We start from the raw sequence: 20,946 nt of genomic DNA, 5'->3' as shown, positions 1-20,946 counted from the left end.
ACTTTTTTTTTTTTAATATACATCCTAAATAATAAAACACATGTCGTAAAGATAATATCTTAGTAACATCAGGTTGATATTTTTTTTAAACCATTTCTGAAATTTGTCTTATTCTAAATCGGGCCACTGTCATAGGCCGAGGAGGCCCCGGTGAATCGTTGTATTGAATAATTGGGCCCCTACTCGAAATTTATTAACATACTATTTATTTAAATACTTTATTTTTTTTTTACTTTATTTAACCTTCGTGCTTAGATTAACTTTTAAAATTGGAATTAATAAATGTTAAAAATTTCTCATAAGAAATTTTACGTGTATCTTAGATAGAAATACGTAGTCATCGTTTGGTTCCCAGGGCGCCCCTACCCTTAGGGGGCCTTGGTGCACTGCACCGTTTTGCCCTAACTACACACAGCATATAGGCAAGTTTAACTTATAGCAAGCTTTCAAAATCATAGTATTTTTAGGAAAAACTATTATGTACATACATGATCACAATGCCTCTTATATGTATTCATATTCTATACATATTTATAACTGTTAAACTCTCCGTTACATCACACATAGGATACTATAGATATAGTATTTATTTATGTCATGGGCACAGTTACAATATACATACCGTGTGCAGTTATAGTACGTTAAGGGTGATAAACTCAATGATTTGAACAAGCAACATAATATTAAGATGACTAATATAACAATAGGTGACAATTAAATTTCTGTTTTGACAACATTGGATAATCGATAATATTGTGTATTTCAATGGCAGCTAGACCAAAGATAAACATACACACTTGTTGGTAGGGCTTTGTGCAAGCCCGTCTGGGTAGGTACCACCCACTCATCAGTTATTCTACCGCCAAATAACAGTACTCAGTATTGTTGTGATCCGGCTTGATGGGTAAGTGAGCCAGTGTAACTACAGGCACAAGGGACATAACATCTTAGTCCCCAAGGTTGGTGGCACATTGACAATGTAAGGAATAGTTAATATTTCTTACAGCATCATTGTCTATGGGTGATGGTGACCACTTACCATCAGGTGGCCCATATGCTCGTCCGCCAACCTATACCATAAGAAAAACCATATGTTAAATCTAAATATTGTAGGCGCTTTGCAATGACTAAAGTCATCGCTATAACATATACTACAACACTATTCCACATAATTACTTATATTTCCTTAAGTTCTGATAACAACATCACGGCACAAAATTATCCATTCCTAGTTATATTGTATACTGCCTAAATTGGCTTCCAAAGATTATAAGCAAATGTACGTATAAAATTTTTGCTATTTTTTACAATCAGGCGCAATTATTAGTTAAATATTTTAAGTCTATTTAAGTATGTACGTAACTGTGTATTAAGACAAATGAAATATATTTCGCATATTTAAATATGTTTTTATCTTTTTTATAGGAATGTAGACACACATGGATATGAAGGATATAATTACAAGCAGGGAAGCGAGAAGCAAGAGTTTTCAAAAAAAGAACACAGATAAGTTGAAATCGTTTCGTTAGTTTTTTTTTTATAGACGCGCAAAAACTTTTGGAAATCGAAGGAGGTCCAATATTGATTGAGGATTTAAAATACAAAATATGTAAATAAACACAGATTTATCGTAATACGTTAAGGCCTCTTTAATTTGAATGGAAACTCATACTTTAACGCTCACTTTAAATTTTCTTATACCGGATTCATTTATATTTGCAATAAAATTTAAATGATACTCTACGAATAATTTACATTACTGTTTGATTTAAATTGACAGCCATTTCATTTGCATAGATGATGGTTATAGAACCGTTTCTTGGTTAATATAAGAATATTATAAATGCGAAAGTAACTCTGTCTGTTTGTTGCTATTTCATGGGAAATCCAAACTTAAGTAGGTATTAGTAAATCGAAGGAATAAAAATATGTCAAATGATAGAGTTTTTTTTTTTTTTACTTCGAAACCTTAATTTTTAATCTCAGATTTTAAAATCGTCGTTAAAATCCTTTTTTATTTTTATTATATTAACAACAAGCAACACTCACAATGTTGATGCTTGTAATATAAAAAACAATATTTCCGATTTTTTAAAAACAAATTTTGATTAGGATTTGAGAGTGCAAGAAGTGTTTGTGGAAAGGGACAGTTGTGGCTTTAAGAATTGTAATTGATTAAATATTTATAGGCTGTATAGTGCAATACCTTTGGCTTGAAGAAGCAAAGATTAAAAACGTTATAAAAAAAGTTGGCGTTTTCCGTGAATATACCGAGAAATGTGCATCAAAGATAAACAAGATCTATAACAGTAAGGTGATTACATTATTATGCACAGATAGCGATCAACTAACTACGACATTAGCACACACAGCACACAAACCTTTAACACTAGCATGATATTATATTAAAAAAAATATATATAATTTATTTTTACAATCGCTAACGACATTCCATTTTCAAAACGAATAGCAATCCCGCTATAGTGTTATTTAATATATTAACAAATACATTACCGTATTTGAATAAATCTAATCCGAATTTGTCATACAAAGAACGCAATCATAATTAAACTTAATATTTTCGAATTACTTCTTAATAAATGACAGTATTACACAGTATGAAAACGTTGTATGTCAATTTCTTATTGATGAAAATTAAACTTTATTAGTAGAAAGTAGAGTTTAAATTAGATTGTTTAGAATTTGAATTCGAAAAAAATCCTTAATGTATTGGGAAATCAAATTAAGCTTTATGTTAAAGAGATAAGGTGTAAATTTAAAAGTTTTCTAATTGTATATAAGACGTATACGTAAGGTACGCTTGGCTCTTGCAAGACGTATCGGGGTCACAGTGAACGAATAAGTTTGCAAACGTGAATGAATCGAAGGCGCGTATATTTATAGAGTAGCTATATTCAGAGCTACCAAATAAGCATTTATCAATTATTATTTTCAAATACCAGAAATAATAATTAATAAAAGGTGTTGAACAATTACTTTATTTGGTGGTAGGGCAAGTCCCACTACCTAGTGGTTGAGATTATATGATTAGTGGTACCTACCTAGGTACCACTTATCATATAATCTCGGTAAGTAAGCACTCGGTATTGCTGTGTTCCGGTTTGAAGAGTGAGTGAGCCAGTGTACACGCTTAAGGTACATACCATCTTGGTTTCCAAGGTTGGTGGCGTATTGGCGATGTAAGGAATGGTTAATGTTTTGAATGGCCACTATGGTGGTGACCACTTACTATCAGGTGGCCTATTTGCTCGTTCGTCTACGTATATCATAAAAAAGCAATCTTCAATCTTGCAACATTGTCCATGTTATAATAACTTCAAAATAAAAAAGTTTAACTACATAATTATTTTTAATGCACTTATACTAACGCAATATATACACACATTACGTAATATATTTCTAAAATTAACGCGAATTGTCTGAATGTTTGTATGAAAGAGTAATTGCTGCGTTTCTCGGCGGTTCTTCTCGGTAACATATCAACATTCCGCACGGAACGGTTCTCGTGAAATAACTATTTTAAAACCCTCAATAAACTACAGTTTGATTTCTGAATCTACGTAGAATTATGGATCCCTTAAAGTTTATTATAATCTTTGAGTTTTGAGTTACGAATTTACTAACCCATCAGTTTAAGCTCCAAGACCACCTGTGGGATATTTGGAGAGCTGTCTTACTTTTACTTTTAAATTTTAAGACTCTTAAATTTAAATAAGAGTATTTTGAATTTGAATATTTATTTCATTAAACATTTGTTTTATCATCATTAGGTACATAGCATAAATAAAATTGCTTACTGTCCCTATATATGCTTAGATCTTTAAAATTACGCAACGGATTTTGATGCGGTTTTTTTTTAATAGATAGAGTGATTCGAGAAGAAGGTTTTTGTATATAATACATGGACAATATAGTAACGAAACACTGATAATTTTAGAAGTTTCTACTGTGATGTTTTAACAATGCACCCATCAAACGAAATCAATATTTCTAAATATTAATTAATTATCAATATGTATCTGTGGACAGCTACTCTGTGCAATCATCAATGCAACCTCGGCGACAATTATCTCGGCCGGGCATCGAACCGCGCAAAAAACGGATTGCATTATAGGGGGCCGGTTTGATATCGGGTCGGCGGATTTGTCGCTTTTAGCGGTAAAAATGAAATAACCAGAACCGCTATGCAGAGTTCAGATCAGTTGCGAACTGAAATTCAACAAAAGTATAATAGTCTGGGACAGTCTTACTTATATACAACAACAACAGCCTGTAAATTTCCCACTGCTGGGCTAAGGATTCCTCTTGTTAGAACGCCTGCAGCACCACTGATAATTAATGAGCTTAATTTGTGTTTAGAAAGGAAACATCGTTAGGAAACCTGCATGTGTCTAATTTCATACGAATTCTGCCACTTGTGTTTTCCATCAACCCATATTGGAACAGCGTGGTGGAATATGTTCCAAACCTTCTGAAAGGCAGAGAAGGCCTTAGCCCAGCAGTAGGAAATTTATAGACAGTTGTCTTAAAATTCACGACTTCTAAACACCAAGATATTTCTGATATTTATTGGTTATTTTGATTACTTAAAATGTATATTTTATATGCAAAGATATATTCTAACCACTGAACCATTGGATATTAACGTTTGTAAATAGAACATGAAAATTTAAATTTCAAAAAAAGAACATAGAAAAGACAATCCGTTTTTTTTAATTGTTCAATCTGGTTTAAGAATCAATTCGTTATGAACAGATAACAAATATTAGCACGCCGCTAATTGATTCCCGAGTGAAAGCGAGTCTGTATAATAACTTATTTGGTATACGCCATTGTTCTACCATGTGGGAGACTTCCCGCTTTCTAGCAAAACGGTCGGACATACAGACATATACTTATGTACTTAGTTGATTACACGTTGATTACAAGCTGTTTCATATAAAATAACAGCCTGTAAATTACCCACTGCTATCCTAAGGCCTCCTCTTCCATTATTTGGTTTTGGTTTGGAACATTCCACCACGCTGTTCCAATGCGGGTTGGTGCAATACACATGTGGCAGAATTTCAATGAAATTGGAAACATGAAAGTTTCCTCACGATGATTTCCCTCATCCCTGTACGACATGAATTATAAACACAAATTAAGTGCATGAATATTCAGTGGTGCTTGCCTGGGTTTGATCCCGCAATCATCGGTTAAGATGTACGCGTTCGAAACACTGAGCCATCTCTGCTTATGATGAACAATAAACGTTAATAAAAAAAAACATTCCAATATACTTCCCCGGGTTTGAACCCGTATACTTCGTCTCCTTTTGAAACTAGACACATGGGCTTATTAAATATGTTTTTATTATATAGAATTCCCAATCAATTACTTCGTACCAAATATAGTTGATAGTTCTAAAAGGAAACTAGTAATACTAATTACACTTGCCTCATTACGAAACAAGCTGAAAAGCGCCCCCGATCTCATTGCCTTTTATAACCGGGGTAATTCTGCTAACAAATTATCAGTTTATCAAAATCATTTTCTTCAGCTTTCATTGCAAACGCTGGCTTAACCCCACGACATAGATCATAACAATGTACTACAGTATTGTACATCTTGAAAAGTTTTTAAAAAGTCCGCGATGGTGTATTATAATATAACCATTTTTTATCCTTTACTTTTTACGGAAATAATACGTAATTTTCTTAGTGAATTTAAAGAAATACAAATTAATCTTTATCCAATCAAGTACCTTAAATACATTGTATGTGTATTTTATATAGATCAATATGATCCTTTATAGCATGTGATTTAAATCAACATATTCGAAGACTAGCGACCCGCCCCGGCTTCGAGCGGATGCAATACTGATTTTTTTTTCTCTGGAAAAACTCATTACGCGTTTCCCCCACATGATGTTGTATTGTGGGGGGGTATGTGGGGCTCGCCGGCGCTGAAGGCACCGGAATACCCACCAAAAAACCAGAGGTACCGACTCCGTCTCTACGGGAGGGCATCACGGGATCGCTTACGCATTCTACCGCGACGTCCCGACGTTTGGTCCACCATGGGCTTCCAAGCTAGAGGAGTTCCCGGGGTACAGAGAACATCTCTACTCCCGGCGACGTTTACAGCTGGAGGAGAAGCTGCGCATAGCGCTGCTGTCTTCTCCCCGGTCTTCTTCGTCGAAGCGAATCCGCGGAGGCACTCTCCTCATGCGCTCGCTCCGCAGCCTCTTTCTGCGACATTATGCAATACTGATACTAAATGTACTACAGAATTTGTTAATTTACTACATCTTACTTACTTCTAAAATTATCAGTGTTTCTTTAATATATTGTCCATGTATAATACATGGAAAAACATACAAAAACCTTCCTCTCGAATCACTCTATCTATGAAAATACTGCATCAAAATCTATTGCGTAGTTTTAAAGATTTCAGCATACCAAGGGACCTATGGACAAAGAAAGCGACTTTGTTTTATACTATGTAGTTATGTTACAGACTTAAAATGTAGGGACATAATGGTTTGTATTGTTAATGAATGAATGAATGATAAAAACTGTGAACGGTGTAAAGAATGAAAGGAGTATGAAATGTCTGTTCTGTGGTATATTTATTATCAGCATCACACCCGTGCGAAGATGGGCGGGTCACTTAGTTAACGGAAGTAGAGTTTCAATGAGATAAATAGTTGACAGTCGATATGGAATCGGGAACACAGAACCATTATAAGTTAGTAGAATAACCCCTGTTTTGAAATCATGATAAAATCGCTCGACTTATTTTATCTTACATTGTATGATTACGATTCTAATTACTAATTAATATTATATGGTCAAAAGTGATTTCGTTTTTCACATCTTCTAACCTAATCTATGCGAAGTTACGTTGGAAATTGTGTAGTTAATCTTCTACCTCCCTTTTTGATGGAAAACCGCGTTGGGTTTTTCCCCGCATTGGACTCATCCCAGGACGCTTAGTAAATTGGAATACTAACAAAAAATACAGCGCTACCTTTTCTGTCTCTTCGAAAGCTTTTGTGTAACCATTTACCCCTCACTCTTTCAGCACAGACGCATATATAGTTTTGGATGTAAATAAGAACGTGCTCATATCGTCATCAGCCCACTGCTGTCCACTGCTAAACATAGGGTTCCCCCAGAGCGCGCCACTTTGCTCGGTGGTGGTGGTGCTCGTATGAATAATGTAAATCCAAATAATTGACGAGTATATGCCTCACAGTGCCATCTTGCCTCGTGGAAAATTCACCTGGAAACCCTTATGATGCCATGCTGTAGAAATTCAGCACGTGACACCGAGCACGACATGAACAAAGTAGTAAAAGTAAAGTAAAGTAACTGCCTGTAAATTTCCCACAGCTGAAATAAGGCCTCCTCTTCTATTAAGGAGAGGGTTTGGAACATATTCCACCACGCTGGAACAGCGGGTTGGTGGAATGCACATGTGGCAGAATTTCGATGAAATTAGACACACGCAGGTTTCCTCACGATGTTTTTCTTCACCGAACACGAGATGAATTATAAAAACAAATTAAGCACATATATATATAGTGGTGCTTGCCTGGATGTGAACCCGCAATCATCGATTAAGATGCACGCGTTCTAACCACTGGGCCATCTCAGCTCTACGACATGAATAATAAACACAAATTCAGCACATTAAAATTCCATGCTCAAATTTCGCAATTTTCGGTTCTGCCCTTTAGCGACTAATTACATAAAAGCCCAGTTTACCTTTTCAAATATGTAGCAATGACTATTATATATTTAAAAAAAATAAGTGAACATAATGACTATGGTATTCATAGATTAAGCCAGAAAAGTGGAAAGCGACTTTTCCTTTCGAGAAGGATTAAAAAAACTAGTAAGTATTTAGTTGCGTTAAACTTCGAGTTGTATCTTTTTTCCTGATGTTATTTCCTGGAAGGAGTGGTTTTGAAAGTGACTATTACATGCACAGGGTTGCCATAAAAAATAGTGTAAATTTTTAAACGTAACTTAGTATTATTAAATGTTTTGTATGAAACTTTCGGTTTCTGTTAGTAACGAATTAAATTACGTGTCATTAAAATAATTTCTCAAAATTTTTGCGTGTTATACGACGAACATGTAATCTCTTGAACTAAAAAAACTTGAATGATTAATTTGAAAAAATTGATACTAAATAACTGATTTACTGCTTAAAGTTACATTTAGTAGTCATATAATTATTATAGAAGATATATGCTATAATTTTGACATAGGCCTCTACATGCATACAATCAGCATGTCATCGGCATATAAACATATTAGTTGTCGCTCGTAGCTTCACTCGTGTTTTAGGGATTGTCATATGCTCAGCAAAAATATAACCTATGTCCTTTCTTTGGAGTTCAAGTTTGCTTCATATCAAAATTTCATCAATTTCGGTTCATTTGTTTGGTAGTGATAGAGCAACAGATAAACTTATATATTATTTATTTATATATTTATTTTATTACATATTATTTATTATAGATTATGTATATATTATTTAAAAAAAACTACTGATGTTTAGCATAAAATATAAAACGCCAAAATCTAATTTAATATAAAATGTAAAAAAAGGCAAGGGCATCTGCGAGCCTGTGGATGTAGTAAATTAAATAAAAAAAAAAAAACAGACAAATTGACATACATAGCTACTTCACATTTATAATATTAGAAGAGATTTTTTCATGGAAATTTAAGTGACAACCCTAAAGTTATCTAGACACGACGCGAAAGATAACAACTCTCGCTAGTGCGGGATCGATTCTGGTTTGAGGCATTACCGGTGTCTACCGGGTTAACAGTAAAACATAGTGTAGAAGAAAGTTGTCTATCCATTGATATGGGAGATAAAATCTTGAAAACATACTACTTCTTTGGGAAAGTCGAAAAGAACGCGGTAACTATTATTTAATATTTATCCAGCAATTAGCACCGACTTGTATAAACCAACCTTTATAGCACGAGTGTTATAAAGGTTGGTTTATATAAGGAGCCGATATGGCCCAGTGGTTAAAACGCGTGCATTTTTACCCATGATTGCGGGTTGAAATACAGGCAAGCGCCACTGAATATTCATGTTCTTCATTTGTTTTTATTACCTATCTCGTGCTTGGCGGCGAGGGAAAACATCGTGAGGAAACCTGAATTTCTCGATGTTCATAGAAATTGTGCCACATGTGTATTCCATCAACGCCCATTGGAACAGTATGGTAGAATATATTCCAAACCTTCTCCTCATAGGGGGACGCTAGTCCAGCAGTGGGAAATTTACAGTGTTGTTGTTATATGAGGAGAGCTGAACGCGAGATCAAGAAGGAGGGCTATGCACGGCATCAAGTGTGATCTTTTAACTATTTAATATATCTTATCATGTCATGGTGGAGTGTGTCCGGAACGAAGTTGAAAGGTCTCTTATGAAATTTGAAAATGGAATAAACTTACATGAAGTTGGAAAATGTAACAGTATTTTGGCTTTTCCTCAATCGGACGTGGCACAAATGTTGTATAGACTTGTTTTATTAGCTATTAAGCGAAGATAACTTTGCATGATGAAATAAGACTATGTATGTTCCAATGAGGGTGGCATGATCATACTTGATCAAACCCTCTATAATAAAGGAAGATTTAAAAAAAAAAAAAAAAAACTATTTAATAGTAAACATAGAACCAAGTTTTTCGGTGTCTATATGTCTTACTGCTGGGTTAAAGTCTCCTCTTCTTTAGAGGAGATTGGGGCTCGTCCAACCAAGATGCTCCAATGCGGGGTTGTTTCATGGTTACACAAGAATACTTACTTTGAGGAAGGCTTCGTGCACGCGTTAGTGATGTATGAGTATTGGCGATATAAGAAATATAGAATATTTCCTACAGTGCCCAATATCAATAGCCAGAGGCGAATACAAGCAGGTGGGAAATACGACTGCTTACATATTTAAAAAAAAATTAACGTTGAAGGTTAACTTGGAAATCAAAATAAAATATCTTTGTTATATTTAAATCAAATATATTTTTTTATAATAATAAACTGCATGAATCAATGTATTGTAATTTACTACATTAATAGTGACCTTATCTCACTGATAAGAATCATAAAACAACAATTAGAAGAATTGCAAGCAACGCATCGCGCATTCTAGATACCTGATTCATAATCACTTATGCGCTGTAAATAATTAACGGATCTTTTAGTTAGGCGTGTAAGTCACAATATAGAAAAATCAGCACAAAAGACATCTAATAACCAAAGTTTGACTGACTAACATGGACTTCTCTGAATAGAATATCTTTTATAATAAATCAATATGAGACAACATCACATACATTACTCTGATCCCAATGTAAGTAGCTGAAGCACTTGTGTTATGGAAATCAGAAGTAACGATACCACAAACACCCAGACCCAATACAACATAGAAAACTTATGGTAATCTACATCGACTCGGCCGGGAATCGAACCCGGGACCTCGGAGTGGCGTACCCATGAAAACCGGTGTACACACCACTCGACCATGGAGGTCGTCAGTATAATAATAATTCAATAAATCTCACTTGGGGCAAGGTATCCGTTTCTATATTAAAATTCCGCGGACATTTTTAACTTTGTCGTTTCGTAAATTCGTTTATAAAAAGTACATTAGTAAAAAAGGCATATTATTTGATACAAGATTTCGTTGATTTCAGTTAATACCTGTTGATTTCCAGGCATACATTACATACATACATATAATTGTATTTAAATAACATGAATGTATTTTTTAAATTTTGAAAAAGTAACTACTGAGTTTCTTGACGGTTCTTCTCGGTCGAATCTACTTTTCGAACGAGTGGTAGCTTCACTTAATTGTTAAATGACAATTCAAAAGTGCTTGTAAAAGTCCACTTGTATGATTTTTTTTATCTTTTGCGGGCAAATTAGTAACTTGCTAAGTGGTCACCATCAGTCTTCATGCGCGATGGGATCGAACTTATCCTTGCCTTTGTCAATGTTTTAATTACGAGAACAAACATGACAAACTCATTAGTGTTTAGATGCGTTCGATTAATAACAAAACAGTACGTACTTGACTAACCTCCGGTTATTTAAATAAAACTATTTATAACGGATGAATCGCGTATATTAATTATTTTTAAACATCCCGACGTTTCGAGCACTTTGCAGTGTTCGTGGTCACGGGCAGACTGTCCGTGTTACCGTGTTGTCCGTGTTGTCCGACCTCCGGTTACTTTGTCCAAGAGATTCTTTTGGATTTGGTACTAGAATCGATAAGAGCCGATTGTTAATTTAATTATTTAAAAGGTACATCAACATCACACATATTCAGCACTTATAAATAACAGATAAAACAAAAAAAAATTAGGACATGATATAAGTGACAATTACAGATGTACACAACATTCACACAAAGAAAAAAATAAAACTTATTGTCTACCTGTTAAATTTAAGTAATAATTAAAAAAATATATTAAAGGAAAATCATAAGACCTAATATATAAAACCACAAATAAAAAACCACAAATGAATATACGATATGGTTAGAACGCGTGCATCTTAACCGATGATTGCGGGTTCAAATCCAGGCAAACATTACTGAATATTCATTTGTATAGTTTGTGTTTCTAATTCATCTCGAGCTCGGCGGTGAAGGAAAACATCGCGAGGAATCTTTCATGTGTCTAATTTCATAGAAATTCTGCCACGTGTGTATTCCACCAACCTGCGTTGGAACAGCGTGGTGGAATGTGTTCCAAACCTTCTCAAAGGGAGAGGCCTTAATCCAGCATTGGGAAATTTATAGGCTGTTGTTGTTTTTACCACTGGTTCATGTGTTCAATCTGTTGATTTTTTTTTTTAACTTTTTAACCTTTGACCAAGGCATAGCAGTATAAAGCCAGACTTATCACGGTTGGGGGACAAAATAGTGAAAGTGTCATCGTAATCAATCCGATATATTTCATGGTCCGAACGATTTCAGGTGACTAGGTTACCTGCCTCACGATTTATTACAAAAAATAAATAAATCGAAATTTAGTTATTTTCATCTAGGTCTTATTATTTTGGAATTAAGATTGAATTAATCTATCATTTTCAAATATTTGGAACTTCATCATTGGTACTGCTTTAGTTACTTACTTTGGGATCAGAGTAATGTATGCGATGTTTTCCAAATTTTTATGACTTATAATTGTAATAAAACCGGTGTACACACTACTCGACTACGGAGGTCGTTAATGTTTTAAAGTTGTTTAATTTATAATATAATTTGTATATGATGTTATCCAATATTTATTTATTACTGGCTGGCTTTTTAAGAGAACTCCTGTGGTTCTAGGTTTAAAATTTTAAATCCTGAGCAGTGAAATTATCATTTTTCTTGCCCAAAATAGCGGGTTGGGCCTGCCAAAGTTAATTACATGAACCTTATGCTTGGGAGATTTTTTTTTAGAAGATTTTTTTTATGGAATAGGTTGGCGGACGAGCATATGGGCCACCTGAAGTGTTTACCATCACCCATAGACAATGACGCTGTAAGAAATATTAACAATTCCTTACATCGTCAATACGCCACCAACCTTGGGAACTGAGATGTTATGTCCCTTGTGCCTGTAGTTACACTGGCTCACTCACCCTTCAGACCGGAACACAACAATACTGCGTGCTGTTGTTTAGCGGTAGAATATCATGCTTATTACAAAAAAAATATCTAGAATAGCCAATGGAGAGAATGAGGCACATACTGATCTTGATTCATCAGAGGTATCTTAAAAAAATAATATTAATATTTACTGATGTTTCATTTACAAATGTAAGAACTTTTTTCCAATAATACCTAAATGTAATTTTTCTTATTACGGAGAGCACGTAGAATATCTCTTCTCCTATGAGCGGTTTTCTGCCCAATTGTATTAGTTTGTTTCTGCACACACACGTCCAGTGAGTACGTACATATGTATATTGATGATGCAAAATAAAAGATAACAGAGCCGTAAAGAACAGTAATTATGGCTGATAACTACGAGGGAACATAACATTATCATACAATTATATACATATAAATGTGAAAGTAACTCTATCTGTTTGTCTTTCACTGCCAAACCGCATAGCTGAATTTCATGAAATTTGGTATGAAGCAAATTTGAACTCCATGAAAGGACATAGGCTACTTTTTGCCTGACACATGACAACCAACTCCTTAAAACGTGAATAAAGGAATCTGGGTTTGAGTTTGTGTTCCGTTTCCGGTGATCGAGCACTGGCATAAGGGACATAACATCGTAACTCCCAAATTTGGCGGAGCATTGCCGGCTTAACATAGTACACTTGACCTTTTCTTCTTTTAATTCTTACCATAAATCAACAATACCAACTGGTCATCCAAATGCTACCTATACATATAATAAAATTGAAGTGTCTGTTTGTAAAACAAAAATAACCGCTTTTAACAGAATACATATGTATACACGGTACATATACCAAAATATCTTTTTTACAATTTTTATCCGTCTGTTTGCTCAGGGACGGCTGGACCGATTTTGACAGAATTTTCACGTGCAGAAAGCTGATGTAACAGAGAGGAACTTAGTATACAAGAGTAAGTAAGAGTTTTTGTTGATTTACAATGCGCAAAAAAAATAAACTACCTTTTCCCATTGTATCTATGTGATTTATGAGGGAAGTGAAATAATTTATAATCAATTTGTCAAGAAATCAAATCGATGAGGCGTGACTGCGCAGGCGCGGACTCCTTGCGTGCCAGCCATTGTCTGTACGTCTGTGTCAACAAAAACTTATGTAGAGCGACAACCTCGGCGCCGCGTTTTGTTGCTCGCACTGCGATAAACTACGAAGATGTTTTGAAAGTTAGAATTACTTTTTTGGCGCGAATTATTCATTTCTAAATATTATTATATAGGGTGGTTAAATTGGTGGTAAAAGCAAATTATCCACCAACCGACATTGGAGCAATTCCTCAAAGGGAGAGGAGGCCTTAGCAGTGGGAAATTTACAGGCTGTTATTATTAGTTAAGGTATCTCCGGTGACATGAAAGCTAGCAAAGCAATGTACCTGATGGTAATACACTGTTAGAAGTAAATTGACTTCAATTTGTTAAGTGTTAATTCTCATTACATACAAAAATGTATATTTTCTTTTGTCTCTAATATTTTAAATTAAAAAATTAAGTGTTAATATGCGTGTTCTAATATCAGACTGTTATATTGATAAATAAACGAAGCAAGAAAATTCATAGTTAAATGTATAAGTAAATTTAAAAAAAAAAATACCTTGACTTAAAAAGAAAAACACAACTTAAAAAAAAAAACTTCGTCTCCGAAAAAACTTTGTTGCTATGTACTCTGTGCTTCGACGGAGCTGTCAAAAAAAGAAACGTAAAAAAATGGCGAATTCTTAATTTAAAAAAACACTCACTCGAACAAAAGGGTTCTTCTTTGGCAGTTCATGGTCGACTTCGTCGCGCGACTCGTCGTCCGCGGAGTTCACCCTCACGCAGGTCTTGTGCTGAGTATCACCCATACTCGGCACACATCATACAAAGACAAGCACAGCACAGCACTTGCACTCCCGAACAATAAACCACAAATAACCACAATCACATCAATCAACGATTCGAAAATTCGAAATTCGAATCCTATATTCCCTCAGACCGTTATTTAAATTAACATTCGATTTTTGATTAAAAGATTAACTTTTTTATGAAACCTTCTTTTTAATAAACTCGTTTGTTCCGTTCGTTGATGCACTTTTTTAAATATAGAACTGATTCGATTCGAAATAGAACCGTTATCTGCGATTTCCAGCTTGTCGAGCGTCAGCGGAGATCTGAAACAAAATGTCGTAGTCAGACATGGTGATTGCGACTTTTTAAATAATGACTAATGTTTGTTTTATAATGATATCATTTAGTTACTGTGTTCTTCACAATCTGATAAACGCTTGAGCAATTACGATATCGTCAAACATAACAACTACAATTTCGTAAAACCTTGTCAGTATTATCTAATGATAATTAAGCAATGTTGATTAATAAATGTATACCAGCCATTGAATATGTATTACGCGTATTAATTTTTACTATCTTTTTAATCTTGCCAGTGAATTTGACATCGTAATTAATCTATATTAATTTGATAATTACGAACTTTGCTACTGGGTAAAAGTCTAAATACTACGCTGTGTTTGAATGTAGGTTTATTGACATTTCATACACATACATTCTTGTTCATATTTCCTTTGTAGATCACGAGATGAAATTACGTACACAAGATGACAAGACATATACTAATTTATACATATTTCTATACAAATATTACGAATTCGTAAGTGACTCTGTGTATCTGTTGTATTGTCACCAGCAAACTACTGAACCAAAATCCATTGAATATGCTTGAAGCAAGCTTGAATTCCAACAAAGGATATAGGCTACTTTTTCGTGCCTTAATCCTGACGACTAAATACAAAACGCTCGCGAAACTACAAACATTAATATATCAGATAATTAAATACTTTCAAAATAAAATTAAATAATTTAATTTTAGAGATTTGATTCTGGTTGGCCAGTGAGATTAAGCTCGTTGTCATGTTAAAAAAAAAAAAAAAAAAGGAATGTCATCTGTCAAGAAGGATATGACAGGTGGCGTCGCGAAGTATGACATATTGTAAAAAGCAATAATATAATCAAGCTTTATGACATCCTCCCTCCTAAAGTCCCTCGCCCTATAAATGTTGAATGTTTGTTGACGTTTGTGTTTAGTCCATTTTGTTCAATCTTATGTAAATATATCAAATTAAATAAAATTAAGTTGTGAATAGTCCAATTTTTCATATTTTGTTACATATATAGTTTAGAATACTAACAACTATTTTTTTTAATTATCTTATTATTAACTCTTAATGTTTGTGTTGTTCTAGGTTAAGGATTAACAAGGAAATTAATACTACTATTCTTGACTTTAAAATTCAATTGAGTTTAGTGTCTCAACCATACCGATCAATCTCATTCGTGTCTTCTCCATCCTACGTGACATTGGCGAAATAATCTGTGCCCTGCCGGCACAACTAAAAGCCATTAAACTAAGAATTGAATTGAATTATAATCAAGCTGTATATGTATGATATGTATGACGAAGATGATGACACCGAAAATCTTGCCAGCTCCCCGTCATATACACACATGCATATATGTAATTCTTTTTCAATTAAATTTCTTAACTATATTGTCCATATTATATATGTCGGCGCGAAACCACGAATTTAAGAAAAACACGTGTCCAGAAATTATTATTTTAATAATTTAAAACTGTTTGATTGTTAAATTAATAATTTTTAGCGAATTTTGAAATGTTTAATTAGTCTGAAATATTCTAGTGTTGGTAAACAGCTGTTATCTTGAGTGAATAAGTCTACCCACCTATTTTTGTTATAAAAGATCAAGCGCCCGCCGGTATCGACAGGCTTGGTCGAGCCGTCGGAGCGATCGGACCGCCTCATATTGGAATAAATCAGAGAATTATATTCCCTGAGTTTAATTTCAAACCTCTGAGAATGGTTAAAAATCGAAACCCTGACACTCGTGACGTTAGCTATGCTGACGTCATGTTTTTTAAAAACGGGCTCGGACATGCTTCTCCTTTAAATATAAAAACCTTCCTCTCGCATCACTCTCAATGATATATGTATATATCTTTACATGGTATACAACAAAGTCGCAACAAACAAAGACTTAACAGCGGGTTTGGTCGCTTTGGGAAGTTTTTCAAGATTTCTTATAAAACTGAACCTACTTCTTTCATTATTCATTACACAGTATAAAAAAAAAATTTCTTACCGCAGTCTGTCTCTAAAACTACGCAACGGATTTTGATGCGGTTTTTTTTATAGATAGAGTGATTCGAGAGGAACTTATTTATATATATTACATGGACAATATAGTAAAGAAACATGAAAAATACTGTAGTATATTTAGTATCAGCATTTAACCCTTGCGAATAATAAAACTAAGAAGGCGGTACTTGTATTTAAATTGTTAACTCTGATTAGTTGCCAGTAAAAAAAAAAACAATTCAATATCACTTACCAAAACTCACAATTTTTTTAATGTTTAATTAATTACTGAGCTCTCTCTTTCTGACGTAATTGATTTGACATTAGAAAGAAGAAGACAACATTGTTTCGTCATTGCCTCTCCCACAACATTCACAGATAATAAAGTAATGTTATTGCGAGGCGCCTCGGAATGCGAGGACAATCAGCGATTTATCAGATTCCAATCACAGGTGCTATGTTTACGGAACAGTTATATACTATATTTCAAATATGTTTCTTATATTCTATACTAGTTTAGCCATGTGTCTATATCCTTTTTTTATGGTATAAGTAGGTGGAAGAGCATATGGGCCACCTGATGGTAAGTGATCCCCATCACCCAAAGACAATGACACTGTAAGAAATATTAATTATCAATTACATCGTCAATGTACCACCAACCTTGGGAACTAAGATGCTATGTCCCTTGTGCCTGCAGTTACACTGGCTCACTCACCCTTCAAACCGGAACACAACAATACTGAGTACTGTTATTTGGCGGTAGAATAACTGATGAGTGGGTGGTACATACCCAAACGGGCTTGCACAAAGCCCTACCACCAAGTGTCCTTTTTAGAGTTCAAATCTGATCCAAAGCTAATTTCATCAAAATCGGTTCAGCGGTTTGATCGTAAAAGAGCAATAGATAGACAAAGTTACTTTCACATTTATAATATTATCATAGAAGTATAGATAAGTATAGGTTTTTATATCAATAATTTCTTTCGAGAATATTCGTCTATTTTCTTTAATGTGATTGGTCAAAGGCTGTTGCTATGGAAAATGATAAAGCCTGTAGCCAAAGTAATTGTTTATTATTCTGAAACCATATTTATGTTGCCTTATAATAACAACCTTCAAAGCGGCACATGAAATGAATTAGTAACATAAATTAAAAAATTTTAACTGCTTGCCTGTATAGGGCTGTGACCTTCGATCATTATACTATAAAGGCGACGAATAAATTAAAAAAAGAAAAACTATATGACAGTTGTGTCGTTTTAAAAAAAATCCACAATTTTTTTCATATTTTTTTGTTACTTATTCAAAAACGTTTAACAATTGTCGTTCTATTTCAACTTATTTACACAAAAACCTTAGTATATTATATACCTAAACCTTCCCCATGAATCCCTCTGTATTTTAATGAAAACCTCATGAAAATCCGTTTAGTATTTTTGTAGTTTATCGCGAAGATATATTATAGAAGATAGAGTCGGCCCGGGGACTTAGTTTTATAATACGAGTGTGTAGTGATTACATAACAAACATTCATAGACATTTGTTCATTCTCCATTTCAGTAAAATGACTACAATAACTAAAACCGACTTTTATTATAACTGAAATATACATAAGTTTGTTTATTCAAAATATGTAGTTTTAAGAATTTCATAACTTATACCATCTACATTTGGTGGCAAAATGTTGAGACTTTACTTAAAGGAAATTTTTAATGCTGAATTGTTTACATTAGTTTAGTTGAAATTGACAATTTAATTTGATTTTTTTTATACAGCCTTAGCACCGCTCTCTATCCGGCCAGTAACTTGTTTCCGCTCTCTAAAATTAATTATTTTGTAAATTGTAACAATTTAGTAAATTGCAATCAAGGATTTTTATTTTTTGTTACATCTGTGGCTGAAACTCTTCAAACATACTACATAAATAAGTAACTGCTGCAAAGATTTTGATAAGTTGTATTTGAAATTAAAGACACAACTGTCATATTGCTTTTTTATATACTGGTTACTGGTAATTCGACGTATATCCGTTAGGAGGGGATAGGGGTGACTATTTGCAATAATTTTAACCCCATATGCATCATGCAAAAATTAACCATATTTGAGTTACCACGTGCTTTAGCTTTTTTCAAAATCTGTCAAAAATGCAACTTCAACATTTTATTTAAATAAAGTATTAAAAATTATTTTTTCTTTTGTTTTATAAAAACGATTAAACACTGAATATTTGTCAATATTTAAACATTAATTATCTGATCAAATTTTAAATTGCGAGACGGAAAACGAAATTATTGTAATATTTTTTTGATTTTTTATTCCTCAAAAATGAATTAAAAACAAAAAAAAAACATTATTAAACTTGTTCTGCAGATTATTTTAAAAACGTCAACATATATACGTCGAATTACCAATAACCTGTATATTCAGTGTCTTTGAAAGTATTGGTGGAACATAAAATATACGTTTATGGGTCCTGAAAACATTTGACTTATCGGATTTTTTTTGACACACGGTTCAGTATCTCTTACCTTCTATTAGGCAAGAGATTATTTTGTTAAGTGTTATCAATATAACTATAATTAATTAATGTATTAATTTTTTTATTTTTTTTTTATTTTATGGAATAGGTTGGCGGACGTGCATATGAGCCACCTGATGGTAAGTGGTCACCATCACCCATAGACAATGACGCTGTAAGTCTGTTTGTCTCATATATTATATATACAATTTAATATTAAATGAAATAGCTAGGAGGCGCGGTTCACAATGACATTATCGAAGTAATGGTTTTGTGGGTACGATTTGAAGCCGTTTAATCCATTGATCAGTCAGCGTGCCCAATACATACTATTGCGATTGTATGGATTCACGACACAGAAATATTCCTAATACGTTACCGCTAAAGTGCTAACTAGACGTTTTTATGTTAGCCTCATATATATTATTTATTATTAATATTATAAATGTGATAGTAAGTCTGTCTGTCTGTCGATCTTTCACGACCGAACCGCTGAACCGAATTTGATGAAATTTGGTATGACAAAATTTGAACTCAAAGAACGGACATACTCTTTTGCGTAACACATGTCAACCAACATGCAAGTGAAGCCGCGGGCGCTTACTAGTTTATATATAAAGTATATTCATAGTTGCAATACATTGGGAATGTTAGAAAGTTTGGAACATACACCACGCTGTTCCAATGCGTGTTAGTGGAATACACATGTGGCTGAATTTATATGAAATTAGACACATGCATGACCTCACCGAGCTCGAGATGAAATATAAACACAAATTAAGCACATGAATATTCAGTGGTGCCTGGGTTTGAACCCGCAACAACAACAAACAACAACAGCCTGTAAATTCCCACTGCTGGGCTAAAGGCCTCCTCTCCCTTTGAGGTTTGGAACATATTCCACCACGCTGTTCCAATGCGGGTTGGTGCGGGTTGGTTTGAACCCGCAATCTTTAGTTAAGATACACGCGTTCTAACAACTAGAACTCAGCTCAAAAATCATTTATATTTCTTAACCAAAAAAGCCTTAACTTATATTAATAGAATTGTCAATTAAAACATCGGAAAAACATAATGCTATAAATATTAACATTTAATAAGATTAAAAAAGCGGTTATTTAACAAAATTATCAATGTACATTTACTCTGGCCACACGGCATGCTCTAATTCCTCACAGCACGCGAGGTCGCAGCGACCGGTTCAAGGATACAGTCATAATCTCGGCGCAGCGCTGAGTACATATCCTGCGAATAAACAGCGAAGAAGCCATACAAATTAACTTTTATATTATCATACTTTAGTAAAAAACATTTAAATTATTGATTCTGTATATCATACAGAAATTACAATTGGTTAGAACGCATGCATTACAACTGATTGCGGGCTCAAACCAAGCACCAATAAATTTTCATGTGCTTAATTTGTGTTTATAATTCAGCTCGGCGGTAATAATAATAATAAATATGAGACAAAATCACATACATTACTCTGATCCCAATGTAAGTAGCTAAAGTACTTGTGTTATGGAAAATC

The 20,946-nt window shown here is 33.9% G+C and overlaps 1 protein-coding gene across 1 annotated transcript in view; it reads right to left on the bottom strand.

Moving 5' to 3' along the window:
* The window catches only part of LOC124540044 (rhophilin-2), a 99,875-nt gene that overhangs the window by 57,940 nt on the left and 20,989 nt on the right, over positions 1-20,946 (bottom strand). The window contains exon 2 of the mRNA XM_047117444.1: positions 14,480-14,890. Within this exon, the coding sequence (XP_046973400.1) occupies positions 14,480-14,584 (105 nt within the window). The 5' untranslated portion in view covers positions 14,585-14,890. The remainder of the gene's footprint in view (positions 1-14,479; positions 14,891-20,946) is intronic.

This window comes from Vanessa cardui, chromosome 24 (genome assembly GCF_905220365.1).
Source record: "Vanessa cardui chromosome 24, ilVanCard2.1, whole genome shotgun sequence".
NCBI classification, from domain to species: Eukaryota; Metazoa; Arthropoda; class Insecta; order Lepidoptera; family Nymphalidae; genus Vanessa; species Vanessa cardui.
Note: the sequence above shows the minus strand (reverse complement) of the source record. Positions and strands in the feature narration are given on the sequence as shown.